At 39.8% G+C, this 19,379-nt stretch overlaps 2 protein-coding genes and 1 non-coding gene across 3 annotated transcripts; all 3 read right to left on the reverse strand.

Moving 5' to 3' along the window:
* Positions 1–1,365: 1,365 nt before the first annotated feature.
* LOC113532384 (ribonucleoside-diphosphate reductase subunit M2) lies at positions 1,366–6,039 on the reverse strand. Its single transcript, XM_026923771.3, has 10 exons — positions 5,735–6,039; positions 5,496–5,564; positions 4,541–4,687; positions 4,319–4,435; positions 4,088–4,221; positions 3,759–3,853; positions 3,075–3,208; positions 2,878–2,982; positions 2,675–2,788; positions 1,366–1,918 (listed from the first exon to the last, which is right to left on the reverse strand). Exons 1-10 carry the CDS (start codon positions 5,825–5,827, stop codon positions 1,766–1,768), a joined length of 1,161 nt encoding a protein of 386 aa, XP_026779572.1. The 5' UTR covers positions 5,828–6,039; the 3' UTR covers positions 1,366–1,765.
* LOC113532436 (small nucleolar RNA SNORD94) lies at positions 3,919–4,058 on the reverse strand. Its single transcript, XR_003403344.1, has one exon. It is a non-coding gene; the product is annotated as a small nucleolar RNA SNORD94 (small nucleolar RNA).
* Positions 6,040–9,761: 3,722 nt separating the features above from the next.
* Positions 9,762–14,122, reverse strand: klf11a (Kruppel-like factor 11a). The gene is made up of 4 exons (XM_026923797.3): positions 13,935–14,122; positions 12,427–12,669; positions 10,987–11,917; positions 9,762–10,511 (listed from the first exon to the last, which is right to left on the reverse strand). The coding sequence occupies exons 1-4, from the start codon at positions 13,956–13,958 to the stop codon at positions 10,216–10,218; spliced, it is 1,494 nt and encodes a 497-aa protein (XP_026779598.3). The 5' UTR covers positions 13,959–14,122; the 3' UTR covers positions 9,762–10,215.
* Between the last annotated feature and the right edge of the window lie 5,257 nt (positions 14,123–19,379).

A 19,379-nucleotide genomic window follows, 5' to 3' on the forward strand; every position in this document is an offset into this window, starting at 1 on the left:
GGGTTTTTTTAATACTGTAGTTAATCATGTATTAATTGTGAATGTAGGTTTCACATTTATTCATTTGGTAAGTGACTTATTGAGGCAAAATAGAATTTCTGGTCTCAAATTATGTAGGAAAGGAATGGTTGTTGTTTCTGTTTGTTCAGGTCAAAGTACACATTCATGTGCAGTATGTGTTTATAACCCTTAGATTGGGGGTGGTGGGGTGGGAAGTTTGGCTGCTTCAGCTCATGCCATGAGTGCCCCAGATAACAACAGCTATAAATACATGGAGGGCTTTGGAAATTTCCATGTAATTTGTTGTTTATTACAGATGTATTAAACTTTCTACAAAATTTCTATACCACATACCCTTTCACCTATGAAAGCTAGCTTGTGCTATATTTCTAAGGTCTATTGCAGGGGATCCCAAATGTTTTTTTTGTCAGCTGAACCCCTTCACACTAAATTCTTTGCCTTAAGTACCCCCTGAGATTGCAAGCAGGCTACAGTTAAGTGAAACTTTCACTTGTTGCTCTAAACATTTCACACACTTAGGAAGGGTTTGGCCTTCTTACTGTCTGTGCATGTTAATGCAAATTTTAAATATTCCTCACTATACAGTGCTTCCTGCTTTGGAACTTTTGTTGCCTCGTCTATGCTTGGATGTTCACCCACTGATTTACTTTTACTGACAACATATCACTTGATTTTAAGGAGCTGTAGAAATGACATTTTTAGCCACAAAGAACAAATTACCTAGCTAACACTAGATTATTTTTACTCTTCACATGCTTAGAACTATCACAATATGTTATACAAGATAATGACCTTTTTTTAAACTTGTGAGGTTACAATAAAAAGTTTGAATAAGACTTAAATAAAAAAGTTACTTTAACCCAATTTGACATTGACATTTCAATTATAATACCACAAACCCCTAGTTGGGATACCCTGCTTTATTGCGCGTGTGGCCTGATCAAGTTCAGCATTTAAAACACCTTGGGTGGGTTAAGATTTTATGGCAGAGAGTGTTAAACTCTCAACTTGACCAGCTCAGATCTATAATTCAATTTAAGTCTTCGACAAAATCCACCTACAAAAATGGCATGCAGGTTTGCATGATGCGAAACATACCTTGGCTGCATTTGGAATAATGGGAAACTGTAAGTCAGGCATGTCATTCAGCACAAAAAAATGCAGAAACTACAAGACTGGAGTCTTTAGCTACCATGCAATGATTTTAGTGATGAAAATGAACACTGGTGGTACTGTATGAGCACTTGGTCCTTAAGTATGTATGTGTGTGGGGTGGTGGGAATATAATTATATTCTTTCCAAAAAGAACTTAAAAAAAAAAAAAAACCATAAGTTCTCCTGCTATTCTTATTTATCAGAATTTTATTTACATTCAATAGCATTCAGAGGAAAGCAGTTAGGTAAAGGAACAGGACTGGGGTTTTAAGGGAAAGCAGAAGCAATTTGTACATCAAAGCAGTAAATATGGCATTTGTGCAAGCTATAAATAATCCCTTCCCAACTGCTCAAGCCCTTTAGAAAACAAAACAAACACACATTTACAATTCAAGTAAAAACAAATGGGCTTAACTGAATTTAGGTACAAAAGATTAAAAAAAATAAATCATACAGCAACAATGTACATTAGATTTTTGCACCATTTTACAGTCCTGCTGAGTGACAACGTTGGGAGCAAAATATGGAGGCAATCAAGGGAGCACCACCTCTTCAAGTGTTAATGTTTACAAATGTCCAGTTACTCAGTTTAAAAGTCAGCATCAAGCCGGAAGGTGTTGTCTGTGGGCCCAGACATAACGCCCATGCGCTGGTACTCTCCCACTCGCTTCTCAAAGAAATTGGTCTTTCCCTCCAAGGAAATGTTCTCCATGAAGTCAAATGGGTTTTCTACTCTATAGATCTAAAGAAAAAATAAAACACAATCATGTCAACAACCCTCAGATAACCAGGTCAGGTCCGCACTTTTTCCTAAAAAAGTCAGCACCTTTAACTTCACATATACATTTAGGCAGTTTTAATTGAACCACAGTACAGTTGCCTTTCAGTGTGAGAACAAATCATTCTGGACCTCCCCCAAGTATAACTGATCCAAGATCAGAGTGAGTAAGTGAACGCTGCAGTTCAGTTCCAAGCGAACTTGGTCTGACTGCAGTGAGATGAGGGATTTCAGGACACAATTCAAATGTGTTAATTTTAGAGGTACAAAATTACCCAAGTAAACTGAGCCCAAGAGAAGACAGGGCTGAAGTGGAGATGAGCAGGAATATGATGTGCTGGGCATATCTAATGCAAATGCTGAACTAAAAATATGCTGGATATGGTACACTATTCTTTCAATTATTTAAATTATATTACTTTGAAATTATGTCAGTTATTTCTATATTATCAGCCAAGTGCTGGTATTTCAATTCACACTTGGTTAAAGATTTAACATTTTTGCTTTGCTGTAGTCCTGACCCATGTGGTTTCAGCCCCATATCCAACTTTTTTTGCTTTCTGGCTTGTGTGCACAATGTAAAACCAAACAAAATAAGTGTTAATTTCAGTGACTCAGGATCTAGAAACTAATTAGTGTGTGAAAATGCCCTAAATCTCCAGCAAACCTGAAAAGCTGTTTCATAACAATCAGCATGTTTATATTAATATAGTTTCTTACCTTGCTGAAGCCCAGCTCCAACATCAGCCTGTCAGCCACAAATTCAATGTACTGCTTCATCAAGTCACAGTTCATGCCAATCAGTTTAACTGGCAGAGCCTGGGTCAGGAACTCCTGTGGACCGCAAAAGAGTAAAGGTCAGCGCTGTTCAAGCACAGTACATAACACCTTGAGTTTCATCATGTGCATCTGCATGTAAATACCTGCTCAATCTGAACTGCATTCTTAATGATTCTCGTGACTGTTGCTTCTGAAGGCTTGTTCACCAAGTGCTTGAACATTAAACAGGCAAAGTCACAGTGAAGACCCTGAAATCCAAAAAAAACATTTAGTCAGTTCACTGCACATCAACACAACATTTACATTTGGCACCATTTGTATTACAGTGCATTCCACCTACCTCATCTCTGCTGATGAGTTCATTGGAGAAGGTGAGGCCTGGCATAAGGCCCCTCTTCTTTAGCCAGAAAATTGAAGCAAAAGAACCAGAGAAGAAGATTCCCTCTACAGCAGCAAAGGCCACCACTCGCTCACCTGCAGAGCACACAACAGTTTACATTAATCTAAAAGGCTAGAAGATCTCCTGTGGTTTCAAGCGGGCTTATGCATTTTTGTAACTTAAGGCTTACACACTGTGGAAAATGCTTTCCATTCATCAATAATTTGCATTTTCAAATTTTTTTTGAAAGAAGCTGCAACACTTCCTGCCCCAAGGCCACTGTAACCCATCAGACTGCAGATCATGTACCACCCCAGCAAATTACTGGGTCCAAGATATGCATAATAAATCATCCGAGTCAATACTTTTACAGTGCTGACAGTAGCAAGTGATGGACTGGGCTTTTTTTTTTATTATTATTTTATAAATAGTCCTTTATCCACCCTTTACTTTGTAGCATGTGATATAAATTTCTATATCCTATGTGAATTTCTTCCTAGAATTATGCTTGCCCTTCCTCAGCAAATCTATTGGAGAAACACCAAAAACTGATTATCAATAATTAAACCCACTCCTACTGGTGATAACTCAATTCCCAGAAAATTTCCCAGTTTCTAAAAATAAATTTAAGTTGTTGACACATACCATACTGTGCATCTTTGTTGCCAATCCAATTGAGGGCCCAGTCAGCCTTCTTCTTCACACAAGGAAGAGTCTCAATAGCATTGAAGAGGTACTCTCTGCAGATGAAAAAGATATTAGCCACAAAGTCTACCCCAAACACCCATTTAAAATTTTCACAGGAAGGGCTCAGTAAAGGCGACAGTTTCATGCTGGTGTCCTTCAGTCAGTTGACCACGTGCCTACTGATCTGAAGTCAGACACCAGCACTCAGCTCCCATCATTAGCTGAGGTCCGTACCCCTGCGCATCTCATCATTGCCCTCCTAGCATGTACGGATTTGGGGAATTTACCTCTCATTTGGATCCTTGATATACGTGTCAATAAGCAGGCTGTACATCTCAGAATGAATGTTCTCCATGGCGATTTGGAAACCATAAAAACAGCGTGCCTCAGTCACTTGGACTTCCTGAGTGAAGCGCTCCACCTAGTGTTGAAAACATAACATGCAATGAGAGCCATGTTTCAAAATGCTAAAGATTAAATTGAAATACATGCAGACACAAAATGGCCTCTAAACTCACGAGATTTTCATTGACAATGCCATCACTTGCAGCAAAGAACGCCAACACATGAGAAATGAAATATCGTTCCTCATCTTTCAGGGACTCCCAGTGCTGGAGGTCTTTGGAGAGGTCAACCTATGGGGGAGGAGAAAGGGGATGTGAGCAAAGCCACCTCAACATTAAGGAATATTCAGGAGATTTGGACCCAACCCCATTCCAAACACAGGACAAGACATCTACCTCTTCAGCTGTCCAGAAAGAGGCCTCAGCCTTCTTGTACATCTGCCAGATGTCATGGTACTGAATGGGGAAGATGACAAAGCGACGTGGATTTTCCTTCAGGAGAGGCTCTTCCTCTACACTTGCATTCTTGGCTTTTGGCTTTTCCTGGAACAAGAGAACAATAGACTTTAGAAATTTATCCAGGAGATAAGTTAGTAATGAAAATAAAGTGTTACAGCAGGTGTCTTCAGTTTCACCCAAAGGGACAGTGTAGCTGCAGGTCTTCAATCCAACCAAGCAGGAGCCACACCTGATTCCACTTGTTTAACCAGTTCTTCAGTTTAATCATGATCTCTAATCATCTATCAAGTGTACATCTTATATAGCTGGAACGAAAACCTGTAGGCACACTGACCTTTTGTGGATAAAACTGAAGACCCCTGATTTAAGGCCTGAAATCTGGGGGCTTAAAGACCCTGATTAGCAAGTGCAAATTAATGTACATCTCTTTATATCCAACTTATAACCGTCTCAACATGTAGTGAATGTCGTGGTTTTAAAACAGTTCCTTTTAGTTCCTTCCAGTCTTTTTATTCTATTGTAGAAACCCAACACGTTTGTTCACATCTGTTAGTTAGTGTTGTCACTTTGCTCCAGCTTTGTCGTCGTGTACATTAACACGATAGGCTAGCTAGTTAGCACAATAGGCTAGCGAGTTAGCGAGTTAGCACTCCTACCGCCAAAATGTCAGCTGTTGGCTTTGTTAGCTTCTCTCTCTCTAATCCTATCTACTGGACTTACAAACCTCACTTGATGTTTGATAATTTGACAAAGGAGTACATGGTTGTTTCACAGGTTTAAACGGTTTATTTTGTAGAAATCTTTGTTAAGTCGGTGTGCTGAGCGCCCAACCCATGTAAAGGGCGCGTTAACTCGGTAAAGTTCAGTGTAAAACCGGGTTAGTTTTACTCACCTCAGAGTCCTCGAAGATTTTACGCGCCGTTTTGGAGGCCAGAATTCGTGTCGAGTTCAAACTTGGAGGCTGCACAAATAAAACAGTCAAAATTAGACAAAATCCTAAAACTTTCACTCTGCTAGCTTTCAGCTTCAACAAAAGGATTTTTCCCTCCACTTCTGATTCAACAAGAACTGGTGCAAGAGAGATAAGTAACTTATGCAATGCATGAATATCATATTTACATATTTACTCACCGTGTTTTCTTTATCTCCCAGAGACATGCTCCCCAGCTTAGTGGAAACAACGTTTTCATTCTTGCTTTTGAGAGGTGAGCGAGTGGACAGCATTGTTACGTTTAAAGCAAAACAAAATAGACTACAAAGCGGCTCTTAATGTAAAAACACAAGGAGGTAACGAGAGTTTTTTTAAAAAAATTAAAAAGAAGAGAAGATAAAATAAATAAAAGAAGCTGCGACACCTATACAGTGGAGGGAAAAGAGTGACTGAATCTGCTCCAGCTGCTCCTTTTTATTTCGTTCTTGGCGCTCGATCCGGTCCAGCCAATCAGAGCGAGGCTCGTGCTGGCTCTTTAATTCCTTTTGAAGGCCTCAGCCAATCCGACGCCTCAACGTCATCAGCAAATTGCGGGAAATTTGAAAAGCTTTGTAGGTCTGTGTTCTGTGCAAATATGTGGCTTTTCTTTTATGATTCTGAAAATGGCGCGCTTTTCCAAATATCAGCGATTAAACTATATATATAGCACATCTTTTATTTTAGTTTCAATGGTCAAGTCATGTCATATGTTTGTTTACTTATGAGTGAGAATAAACACACTCCAGTAAGTCCACATATGCATGAATATTAACATGAGTAAACAGCACTGCTTTATATGAGGACCAAATAAAAATAATCTAGTTCTCTACAGCTCTTGATACTGGATTATAAACGATCAAGTCGGTGCAGCAGAATAATTCTTAAAACAAGCTAAAAACAGTTTTGTCTGACATGTAACAAAGCATTCCCATAGAGCTTTCCCGCCAGATTCAGGAGTGGCTCTTAAAAATCTATTTTAAAAACCCACATGGCCTTCTTAGCGATATTCCTGCCCATTTCACTACTTCATGAACTTGTTCATATCTTGTCATGTTGTTTAGTAAATGTGCATCTGCAGTAAACAGGCTTCATTCTGAAGCTTTTTGGCGCGGATTGCAACTAATAATATAACATCCATCATCCCATTTCTCTATTTATAAAGCTGTTGTCTACTGGGACAGGTGTTACTGTCAACAATAAAATACCGAAAGCATGACTTTTTGTATTGTTAGAAGCTGAATATGAAGTTATTGTCATTCGCGCGCTTAAAAAAAACTACGCAGTCACATAAGGGTGTGTGCATGTTTACAAAAATAAATGCAGTTATAGCTTAGTACCTTTTAAAACATCTATCAAAAAATGGTTAAAATAACTTATTACAGCATTAATGATCAAGTACACTGTGCTGTTTTGCATAATTTCAGTTATAACCTTAGGGTTATTTTCCTGCACCGACAATCATAAAGGCGGATCCAACGAGTTGCAGCCATGAAAGCAAGAGGAGCGCGCGCTGCGGTAGGGCTGTGAGTCAGGCTCAGCGCCGCACAGTGGACGGAGAACCAAAACACAGACAAAGTCTTGGGCCGCATCCAAAATGGCTCCTTCTTGAACACACATTACATGACCACAAGTATATGGAAAACATTCCAAAACAATGGGCATTGACACGGAGTTGGTCCGTCGTTTTCTGTTATAATAACCCCCACTCTTCTGGGAAGGCTTTCCACTAGATTCTGGACAGTGACTGTGAGGATTTGTGTTCATTTGTGTTCATTCAGCCACAAGAGCATTAGTGATGTTGGTGAGGAGGTCTGGGGTGCAGTCAGTGTTCCAGTTCATCCCAAAGGTGTTCAGCAGGGTTGAGATCAGGGCTCTGTGCAGGACACTCGAGTTCTTCCACTCCAGCCTTGACAAACCATGTCTTCATGGAGCTCGCTTTGTGCACAGGGGTACTGTCATGCAGGAGTATGTTTGGGCCTCTTAGTTCCAGTGAAGGGAAATCTTTACTGGAACTAATGGACAGCAGTTTGAGGAAGGACCACATGTGAGTGTGATGGTCAGGTGTCCACATACTTTTGGCCATATACTGTAAAGTGTATAATGCACTACAGGCTTTGTAACTCTGTTATTTTTATATTGTATGTACATTTAATGCATCGAGGCGTGTGGGATTCAGGATTGATCAGTTTCTAAAGTTTTAGAACTTTTAGATCGTTTACAGGAGTTGTAGACTGCTTTCCAGCTGATACAGACTCCTTCTTGTCTGTAGGCTGTGGGTTGAGAGTTTTAACACTGCTTGTCCATTAGGCAGGCTACATTAGTCTTCAGGTTGGATCTGGGCTGTTCTGAATGACCGAGCTGCTGGTTTTATCACGCAGGCCTGGAATCCACAGTGAAAGATCACAGTGTAGCTGCAGAAACAAGCTGGTCCATCACTTCCCAAAGCATATCAACTGCTGACACTACCAACCAAGCACAAGTCTCAATAATATTAGCAGGTTGTTTTGTGTTTTTTTTTTTTTGTAAATTGTTCATCCATGCATGGCCATGAATATGTCGCGTGCACGGGCCTTAGTTTGAATGATCTGATGAGAGATGGTAGAAGTTGTGTGCGCGCGCGGATAGTGGGTAGTGAGGTGGGGAAACAGCAGGGGTCGCGCCTCTCTAAAACTTCACATATAGACCTACAGCATTACCATAAGAGCGCCTCATGATTTTATAGTTTTCACACTCAACCACATGATATCTATCCTAAACCCCTACTCTGATCTGTTCATTAATCAAATTACCGCAATCAATAGTGTATATATTTAAATAGCATAACCAGCCACAGACTACACACTCTTTTTTTTTTTTTTTTTTTTTTTTACAGGATGCAGGTCACTGGAACTTGGACGCAATTTCTGAACAGGCCAAACTTTAGGCTTAAGTCAAATATGGAACATTTTATCCGAGTTCTTCTTATTCTAGTAAGAAAACAGGGAAGCTTATAATATTATCTTATTACCTTCGTCAAACACAGACCTTATAGTTTTTCTGATTATCCTTCATTCTTGTGTTGAATGCACAGTGCAGCACACTTTTTCACTGTTTGACACGTAATATACTTTTAAATACTATGAACTATTTCTGGGATGTCAAAATGTGGAATGAAGCACACTAATTATATGTGCAACACACAGTACAGTCAATAAATGACGTCCAAACAGACTCAGAGTTTCCTTCTTATCCGGAAATTAAAATTATTAACCTATCTAAAAAAAAAAAAAAATGGTCGTACAAGTTTTATTTATTTTTATGTTTTTATTATATATATATATATATATATATATATATATATATATATATATATATATATATATATATATATATATATATATAATAAAAACATAAAAATAAATAAAACTTGTACGACCATTTTTTTTTTATATATGTTTAATTTATTTATGTCTGTTTGTTTGTTTATTTTTTAAATTGTGTATTTAATTTTGTATTTATTTATTTGTTCATTTATTTGTTTGTTTTTCATCGCTGCACTTCGTTTTTAGCGATTATAAAAACCATAACGTGTGTCCCCGCCCTAGGCCCTAATTTGCCCCGGCAATTTGCTTCCTTTATTCTGTATTTTACTCTAATTAAATTTCTTTATCTGCGTTTGGTGAATACAAATAACAAACCATGTACACTAAACATTTCCCCTATCCATGCATTGTTTCGATTCAGTTAGCAATTTTATTTCTCGTTTTGAGAATATCGGTCAGTAAGGCAAATGGGCGGGCATAACATCAACCAATCAGTAAGTTCATTAGGGCTCACAGCTGTCTGTGATTGGTCGCGCCCACTAAGAGCGCACTGTGAACGGCGCACTGTGATTGGATAGAGTTTGTTACTGGGTGTTAAAGGGAGACGGCGCTCGCGCTGTTGTGTAACTGCGTTCAGAGCGCACTTGCATAACTGAAATTATTATTTTCATGTTCTCTCAGTTTCGGTGTTTTTTTAAAATACATTTCACCATGGATGTTTTACAGTGCAATTTATACTAGTTTATTGTATCATTTATTTGCACATTTACACTGCGTGGAAATTGCACAACGTCTGTTTTGAGGCCTTTGTTCGATCTTGACTGGGGTTCACAGCTTTAAATACAATACAATATAAAATATATTTTATGGCAACAAACACTGAGAGTACTACATAAACATGAAGGTTTATTTGAATCTGCAAATGGTCATTAAATAATATTCAAAGTGAGATAATAGGTAGTATCACAGGTAAGAATACTGTTCATTTTACAGAAACTTAACATTTATTCATATACTGCCAATAAATGCACGTTTGAATACACATTACATTCATATATATAGTTACATTTATGTACAAATATACAATGGCATAGAATAATGTAACATGAACCAACAAAGACTTTGGCAAATGAAGTGCATACATTTTGGGAGACATAACTTATATTAAAAAAAGAAAAAAAAAGTCCTTATAAACAACAACAAATGGTAGGAAAAGAAATCCAGTGCAATGGTCTGTTTTGTACATGGATATGTAGCAGCCTTGGTTTTCATGTTTCCCCTGTACAATGGTCAGTGGGAGGGAGATTGTCCTGAGGTGAAAGAGTGGCCCTTGTTTAGGTCTAGTTTGAGGCAGGTACAAGGACACTAAGGGAGACAGAAGACTGTGACGACGGATGCTGAGTAGAGGCTGTTTTGTTCAGCTCGCGCACATCGGTAGCCCATGTTGCAGAACGCTTGGTGGTCATGTGACGACGAGTGTGTTTGGTCAAGTGGTCACTTCGCATGAAACGTCGGTCACATACAGGACACACAAATTTCTTCTCACCCGTGTGAGTGCGGCGGTGTCGGGAAAGTTCATCGGAACGTGCAAATTTTTTGTCACAGCCGTCCCAATGACAACTGAATGGTTTTTCACCTGAGGAACAGATCAGAACAAAACAAGAGGTCATGATCAGAACAAAAGCTTTCCTGTAAAAGAAACTAAAAATGTAATATTTATAAATTAGCTGACTTATTAGCTGAAAAATCCTATTGATTAATAGAATCGTTGAGCACACCTGTGAATTCTATTGCATTTTCAAAATCTTATTTATTTTTTTTCTTTGTCTTAGCCAGAACAATTAAATCAGTGTGTGTGTGTGTGTGTGTGTGTGTAATGGGTCCTTCAGTGGCTCAGGGAGAGAGAAAAAAGATTCCAAATTTCCCACCCTTCACAATAAACTGCAAGTATGATCATTTTAAAAGGTGAGAATAGTCAACTGTATTTTTAAAAAAGTAATATTTGAATAAGTATTTAATTATACTGTTTACTGCACATTCTCTGCCATTTCTAGGCATCAATGAGCCATAGCACAAGCGGAGAAAGGAAACTCTATTGAATTTATAACAACCTGTGTGGGTTCTCAGATGAGCTTTGAGGTGAGAACTCTTGAAGTATGTCTTCTTACATCCGGGGAAACTGCAGACATAGTTGCGCCTGCGAGAGAAGTCGGTGTGTGTGGTGGCCCCGCTCTGGTTTGAGGGTATGTAGACTGGTGCAGGGGCCAGGGGGAGGAGCTTAGTGTTGCCAACGGTCACAACGTTTTGTTGGCACGGTGGAGCTGGAGACACTGAGGACTGAGGGACGACAAGCATCACCGTACCCTGAGCCACTGAAGGACCCATTAGAAGAGGCTGTGAGAAAGAGGTGGACTGGGAAAGGATGGGCTTCGCCCCAGTACTCTGCATTTGAACGTGTGTCTGAACAAAGGCAGAGATGATTCCAGTCTGCCCGTTCATGGGAAATACCTGGCACAGAACTGGACTGCTCATGTGAGACTGAGGCATGGATGAAGAGGCTTGTGTTGCTGGAGTGGAGGGGCTTGTAGAGTTGGCTGAGGGGGCAGTGCTCTCCACTTCGGCAGTAGAATTTGTAGCACTAATGTATGTCTGTGTTTCAGCCAGGATGTTGATCTGGGCTTTAGAATCAGAGATGATCTCAGTCTGTTGGGCAAAGCTCTCTGATGAACCAGGACACTCCTGTCCTGTGCTAATGTGATGATCCAGAGACGTGTCTGCAGTGTGTCGTATCACACTGGTGGCCCTGCATTGTGCGCTAGGCTCAGGTGGAATGGGCTGAGGTGGAATGGAGTTTGGTAGGAATGTGTTGATGCCAGCCTGCAGGCCGCAGGGGGTTTCTGCTTTGTTGGTTAAGACAGGGCACATCCTAGGCAGTGAGACACTTGATTTAAGGCCCGAGCTGGCCAGAGGAGGCATGGTGCTGATGATAGCAGACGTGGTTGAGGTCTCAGCAAAGCTGGGGCTGTGTGGCGGTGTCATGCACTAGTAAGGTAGAAGAGAAGGTTAGCATGTAAACTTGGTCAATTTTATGTTAGCAACACTTTTATTTCTCCTTCTAAAATGACCAGTTGTGTAAGAGCTCCACTTTCGGTTTTCTAATATTCTCATTGACAGTACGCTGGAATAGCATGATAAGGAAATTTTAAATAATGTTACAATGTTACTTCATGCTGTACTGGTATAAATGATGCCACAAAATGATTTTTTTATGGAAGTACACAAAAACTAAGCACACATTTAATTTGTCATCAATTTATTTATGGTGTTGGAGTGGGGTGTGTATATTGTAATACTCAATCCCATGACAGTTGCTTTTATGATCGTCATAACATTAATTTTTCTTTTTTGCAAGGTCTAATTCTCTTATGTATTTACAAAGAATAATAATCATCATCATCATTTTTGTACTTATCAGTAATTCAAGGTGTGAATATAACATAAAACAACAATCTAAATAAGTCTAAATATTTTTTTAGCTGATTTAAACTCACTAGTGAAGAGAGAGACACTAGGTCTTTGGGGGACTCCAGGGTTTCGGGGTGTAGACTAAGCGAGTCACAAGAGTCTGAGGTTGGCGTAAGTGGGCGGGCTTTGTGTGACCTCTGAACCCAGGAGCTCATGCACACCAGAGCCTCAGCTGCCTCAAGGTCATGATACTCCAGAGTGGAGCAGGACTTCCCATCATTGTACCCGTTCCTCTCCATCATCAGCTCACAGATTCCCACGTAGGTGCTCTGGGGAAAAATCATTTGAGCAAAGCATGCTTATGATCAGAACAGCAGGGCTACACAAATAGGTGTTGTTACTGCATGGAGTAGGCTTCTTATACACCAGCAATATTATTACATGTGATTATTAGGAAGAGACAAAAGCTTAAAGGTGATTGTATTGTTGCGTTTCACTTGTTCAACGGCTGAGGAATAAGAGCTCCAGTGTCGGCTGTACCACTGCAGACTTAACAACGTCATCAGTCTCTATTTCTGTATCCCATACTTTCTACCAGTCAACTTGTACCCATTTTACTCATTGCTTTGGTCAGTCCTACTGACACTGTTGAAAGTAATCTGTGCAGCTGCTTATCAAGCATCTGCTGAATACTGAGCTGCACGTAGATGCTGCCATTCAGAGAGACAGACAGAGACACAGACAGAGAGAGAGAGAGAGAGAGAGAGAGAGAGAGGGGCCCCAGTGTTTTAGCCCCTCCAGCTCTAGGTCTGCTGGGAACCTCCCATCGCCCAAAAATAGCCTTAAGAGTGACGTGCGTCTAACCAAAACTCTGGTTAGTGAGGGTGGACACCCACATGAGGAAGTACAATTCAGACTAGTCCTCCTTTTTTTCTTTTTCTCAAACAAAGCCTCCACAAAAGAAGGGACACCTAATGCCATTTTAAAAAGCACACAGAGCAACGGGGCGTGATGTTATGAAAGTACAGCACCCGCCTCCACAGGCTACAGTTTCTGGACACAAATTGGTAATAATAATGTGCTTTAATTAAACAGCCACCTCCCCACTGGATTCAAACAAGCATGCGAACTGGGCTCAGAGAAGCTCAAAGAGCACTGCGTCTCATCACTAAAGGGCATGATGCACAACACTGATTGCGGCAAATGCTCTTATTTTACTGAGTCTGCCCTGTTTTTAATATAATGCATAAAAAATCATAAAAACATGGATAAGTCCTATGACATGCATGCCATATATCATCTCAAGTTCAATGCCAATTATGAGCAATTGTGAATAAATATATAAACATGAGTATACCTGGTTTAATAGTCCATCACTCCAAGACTACAGTAAACAATAATAATAATAATAATAATAATAATAATAATAAAACTTCAAACGTGCACAGGATTATTACAAAACATGCAACTTTGCTGCATAAAGATGCTTCAACTCATCACTACTACTGGGTCATTGCGCAAATCAGGGAAAGTGGCAAAGACGCAGTTAACCCTTTTCAATTAAAAAAAAGAAAAAGAAAAGAAACCAACTTACCTGGTCTGAAGCAAAGGTCGGCATGCGGAACAACACAGACTGTAAACAGCAGTGCGAGACAACAGAAAGCGCGACACAGGCGTTGAGCAGAGCCCGGGCTCATAAGTGTAACCACTTTTTACTGCAAGGTCCAACCTCAGCTGAGTGAATCAGGAACGGAGGAAGAAAAAAAAAGCAGAAACAAAATTCAGAACGGTCTGGCGGGTGGTAACATGTTACCAATCAAAAACAAAGGTGTAGCAGAATTGGACCAATAGACGCGAAGACAGCGCGTGATCAGGACGTGATCGAGAGCTGATTGGTGGAGAGAGGGTGCGTGGCTGTTGGGGGGCGTAACGCAGGAGTCAGCGGTGTCAGAGTAAACCCGGTGAACCCGGCGCTCATGAACTGGGGGAAAGGTCGGAGCGGCGAGCGCGCGCGGTACACTGAGCTACTCCGCACGCGTCTGGCTCACTCTGACGCCAAAACAACAGGCAGGGAAACAAATCAGCATGTGCTAACATTTAAACCATCGCACATTTAATAAACGCTGTATGACAACCAAGTGAAGTAATGATTTAACCCATATTTCATAATGTCGATTCACAAACACTACTTCTACGACAAAGCAATGATTACTACCAAAACAGTGATCATTACTGATTAATAATTACGACTTATAGCCTATTAGTTTGATTGTGTCTCAATATAGTTTTTTTTTTTCAAAAATATATGTTTTAATGTATTAGATTTAGTTTAGACTGCACATTTCTGACATCTGATTTTCACTCCGTGGACAAAAACCGAAACCCTTCTTTGTACAGCTCGGTTTCGTTGAACTCAAACCCCTCCTTGGTCTCAGCTGCTGAACACAGCTTCTCCTTAAAAGACCCTTGAGTGGGCGTGGCTTGCAGTAGTGGGCGGGACCTCTTTGTTGTAGCTCTGGTAGCGCTTAAAACAGTCCTTTGTGTGTGTCTCATTTCATAAAGTCAAATTTGAAGCCTTACAGCGCGTTAAACTGCTTTAGGATCGTCATAAACACAAAGCTTGCCACTTGTATGTGTAGATATTCATGTTGTCAAGGAAAAGCAAATAATTTAATGATTTGTAGATCCTGAGGGGGCCTGTGATTGTGTCTGAGATGGGAGAAAGCAGGGTCTGCAAACAAAGAGCTGCTGAAGTCCCTCCCTCCAGAGAGAGAGAGAGAGAGAGAGAGAGAGCGCAAAGGAAAGCCTGATTTGGCATAATAATAATAATAATGTAAATGTAAATATCTTTAATTGTGTAGCACTTTTTCATTTGGAGTTCAAAATCCACAACTGCTTAAAAGATTTAAGCAAGTATACTTAAGCATAAATAAATCATGATCTAAGTAACCAGTGAAAATGACTACACATGATGACAAATACTGTATATTAAATACAACAAAGGACCCCAGAGCTCTGAAAAGGCCAGGCTAAACAAAGATTTTTTTGAGCTGGTAATATAAAATTTATGTTAAACCAAATAAACACGACATTCTACAAAAGGAAATGGTCAATAAGCATGTTTTAAATATGTATCCCAACCAGAAATGACTTCTGTACACAGTGACCTTTTATGCATAAGTGAGTCACTACCAGTGACATCAGACAGAGAGAAGTGAGAATAAGCCTTTCTTTGCAGAAGATGACAAAAATGTTGGCATAGGAACAAGGACAAATGAGTAAAAAATAAAACATGGTGGGTTGTGCTGTTATAGGAAAACAGTCAACGACAGGGTGGTGTGGTGCGGCCCAACACGAAGGCCAACTGCAAAGTGCAAAGAAGACTTTAGCTGTAGTGGAAAACTTATAGGAACTGCTTTACCTCAAAGTGCTGTCACTGGAGACTCCTTACATACTGTAAATATCTATTACATGAAGAGTATTAATATAAACCTTTAATATAAAAATATAAAGCTGATTTGACTTGTAGATGGCACTATGGTGGTATTATGGGATTTAATAGTGAAGTGGATCATGATGTTTGTCAAATGATATGCCATAATTATCCAAAGGTACTGTTTATTTTTAATATGTAATACATATTCAGGTAAAAGAAGGTCCTTGGAGGACTAATAGTTAGGCCACGGCTCTCACCTCCGTGGCCCGGGTTCGATTGGGAACCTACCCAAGCCACTGGGGTTGCACATGACAGTGCACTCCCAGTGCCAGTCCCAAGCGCTGATAAAACTGGGGAGGGTTGTGTCAGGAAGGGCATCCGGCATAAAAACTGTGCCAAATCAAATATGCGGACCAATGATCTGCTGTGGCGACCCCTAACGGGAACAGCCCAAAGAAGAACAACAACATATTCAGGCAAAACATCTTTGTCAAAGAAGGGGAAGCTCTGTTTAGCAATCATTCCTTTAAAGCGAATACTTAGATGTTTAGATAATGTATGAGAGTTCTGTATCAGCTCTCAAATGAACAGTTTTAACCTTCTAACTACAGAATAGGAAATAATTGTCTATTTGTTTACATGTACAATAATTGTCTATTTGTTGATATGTACATATGTAAATACTGAGATGAAATGTCAGAGTCTAACAGTCTCACAATGCCATCAAACAATCATAGAAAAAGTGTGTAGCCCTACACTGTTGACGTCTATAGTGGAACATAGGGACTGAACGCCATTAAAAATGTCATATACACACGAGTATACATGTCCTTAAAACCTTTGGCCAAAAATGGCTTTAGAAAAACTCCAGTCAAGGAAAATGGAGAGCTCAGATGAATTCCCGCTCAGCTGACAGCTGCTCTCTGTACTCAGAGAAAAAACAGATATAACAGTTTACCTGCCTTGGTTATTCTTTCTTTTGCCTTTTTCCCTCAGATAATCTTGCCTATCCCAGTCCTTGTTTTCCGTTGGATTGTAAGGATCATTTTCGATTAATCAGGCATTGTATCATGGGTGTAATCGGATAAGTAAATGGGCTGATTCAATTCTAGTCTATGAATAGATTTAAAAGCTAAATTTCAAAATCTTAGTAGAACAAATCTATTAGACTGGTACATGTCTGTAACAATTTCTGCATGAGCATTAAAGCAAATTTAAGTTTAAATCCCATTTTTCAGGATCACATAAAGAAGATGCAGACCATGCAATGCTAAATAAACAAGGCGGTATTTGTTTTGAATAAGACCCAAGCCTGAATGACCTACATTTTTACCACGTGCAGTCATGTTTTCATGACATATGGACATGCCATGTTTATTTGGAGCTTAGTGATGGAAACAAGATCCCTAAAAGATAATTTAATACCGCACTAGAAACTCCATCCATTACGACAGCAGATCGTCATGCCCAATGCCAATTGGCCGGATGCTGCCTTGGAAATGGCAGGCCACCTCAAACTTCACCCTTGTTATTACTGGAGCTTAAAGGACATAAACAAGCAGAGACTTGGGCAGTACTATAAAGAGATTTAACGCCAAAATGTTCTGACTTCTTGTTTTAATGCTGTTCAAAAATGTCTGACGTAGAAATGTACTCCAGAGCTAGTGCTTGGAAATCTTTCCTAAATTAATTATCTTTTTATGGGTATCAATATACCTGATGTAGGTTTGCATGGTTAGGTTTCAGATTACTGCACCACAACTACATCTGTATCGTCATGTGCCTCACATTTGCTTTGCTTTCACTGGACAGTAGCTCCTGAGCTCTGTGTATATATGAAAGCTCCAGTCCACAGGCTGATTTCATTGGTCATGATGGCAAAGTCCAATTGTTATCATAAATAGATAATATATCATGTTGTTATCCCTTAGTGAGTGTATCTAGGAACTTAAGGCTCTTTTATATTGCATAAAGTACTAGAAGTTTTGGCAACAGAAACCTGGAACTGTGCTTTGTTCCACTGACCACCAGAACACAACCAATGGTTCCAGTTATATGCCTTTTCGTACCTGCTCAAGTAAGGCAAAAGCAGGAAGTAATGTAACTCATGGCAACCTAATATATACAGAGACGTTAAATAATACAAAAGACTTGGTTTGGAGCCAAAGCACTAATTTGATTTCATGTGTGTTAATCTAATGGCCAATCAGACAAGAGAACAAAGTTCATCCAAATGCTTCTTTCATGTTTTGTCTTATCAATAGTGTAAACACACCATTCCACTGGAATTCGGGCCAATACTTGTATTCAAACAACATAGTGGAAAAAATCCTTAAGTCAGTGGTCAAAAGTCAAGTAGATTTCTATTGTCATTGAATCCATATACACACATGCAGTGGTATTAAATAGCATTCTTACAGGACCATGGTGCAGCATCACAGACAGAGGCTCTGTAAATAAAATACTGTACATAAAAAATTGTTATGTGTAAGAAAAGTGATGCAGGTTCAGTAGAGCATACATATCCAGAATGAGTCAGTATTAGAATGTATCAAGTCGCTCTAGAGATTACTGATAGGAATTACTGTTAGGTAACGCAGTCAGACAGAAAATCCCCCCAATGTTGTATAGGGAGTATTTAAAGGCTGGGAATTCTTGGGTGGGTGTTGGTGGAGCTGCAGGGGCGAGGCTCAGGGTTGGGGGAGGAAGTATGTGTTTGTGTGTGTGAGAGAGCGTGTCCGAGAGAGAGAGCGAGAGCGAGAGAGGGAGAGAGGGCAGAGAGTGCAAGTTGGATGTGTGCCAACACATTGCCTATGTGCAGGGCTTGATAACAAACATGTCATCTCTTTTTGGTTGTGGACAGAAAAAATGCAGTGGCAGCATGGGTAGGGTGTCTGAGGAAGAAAAATGGTAACTCTAAGCCATGTGTTGAGATAGGTGTTTTTTTTTTTTAATGTAGGTCAAGCAGAAACAGTGGGTGGGCTTTCTTTGAAAAGCAGTGATGTCACATGCTTTTCAGGATATGTAGCCTAAACTTCCCTGCCACAGGAAACAGCATAAAGATAATGCAGGGTATTTTTAAAACTGGTGCTTATTTTATGGCAAACATGTACAGTTTAACAGGCTATCTGCAAAAGTTGAACCAGCTGAAGTGAGATCATGCCTATTCAGCATTATTAACAAAGCTGAGTCGCGAAGAGTTTCTGAGGCATGAGCAGAGGCCAATGAGTGCAGCTCAGAGCTAGCAGTCTGCTCCACACCCAACAGCCCACAAAGCCAGGAGAGAGGAAACTTTACAGAGCTCTGCTAACTCGCACACAGCTGAATGTGAACCACAGCCCAAAAACGGAGACATGCACTGACTGACACTGACATGCAAAACACAATCTGCTTGGCACATTTATCAGCAGAAAAATGCAGACAGTTATCAAGGCATAAATAAAATACATGAGTTAAATATAACTTTCTATGACTATAAATACCACAAACATGTATTGCTGTTAATTCAATACCATTACAATTAATAATCATTGAATTCGAATGGACACTGGAATCAAATTTGTTAATTCATGTGAAAAGCACATAAAACATGTTTTAAAAAAC

The sequence above is a fragment of the Pangasianodon hypophthalmus genome, chromosome 19, assembly GCF_027358585.1.
Source record: "Pangasianodon hypophthalmus isolate fPanHyp1 chromosome 19, fPanHyp1.pri, whole genome shotgun sequence".
Taxonomy (NCBI): Eukaryota; Metazoa; Chordata; class Actinopteri; order Siluriformes; family Pangasiidae; genus Pangasianodon; species Pangasianodon hypophthalmus.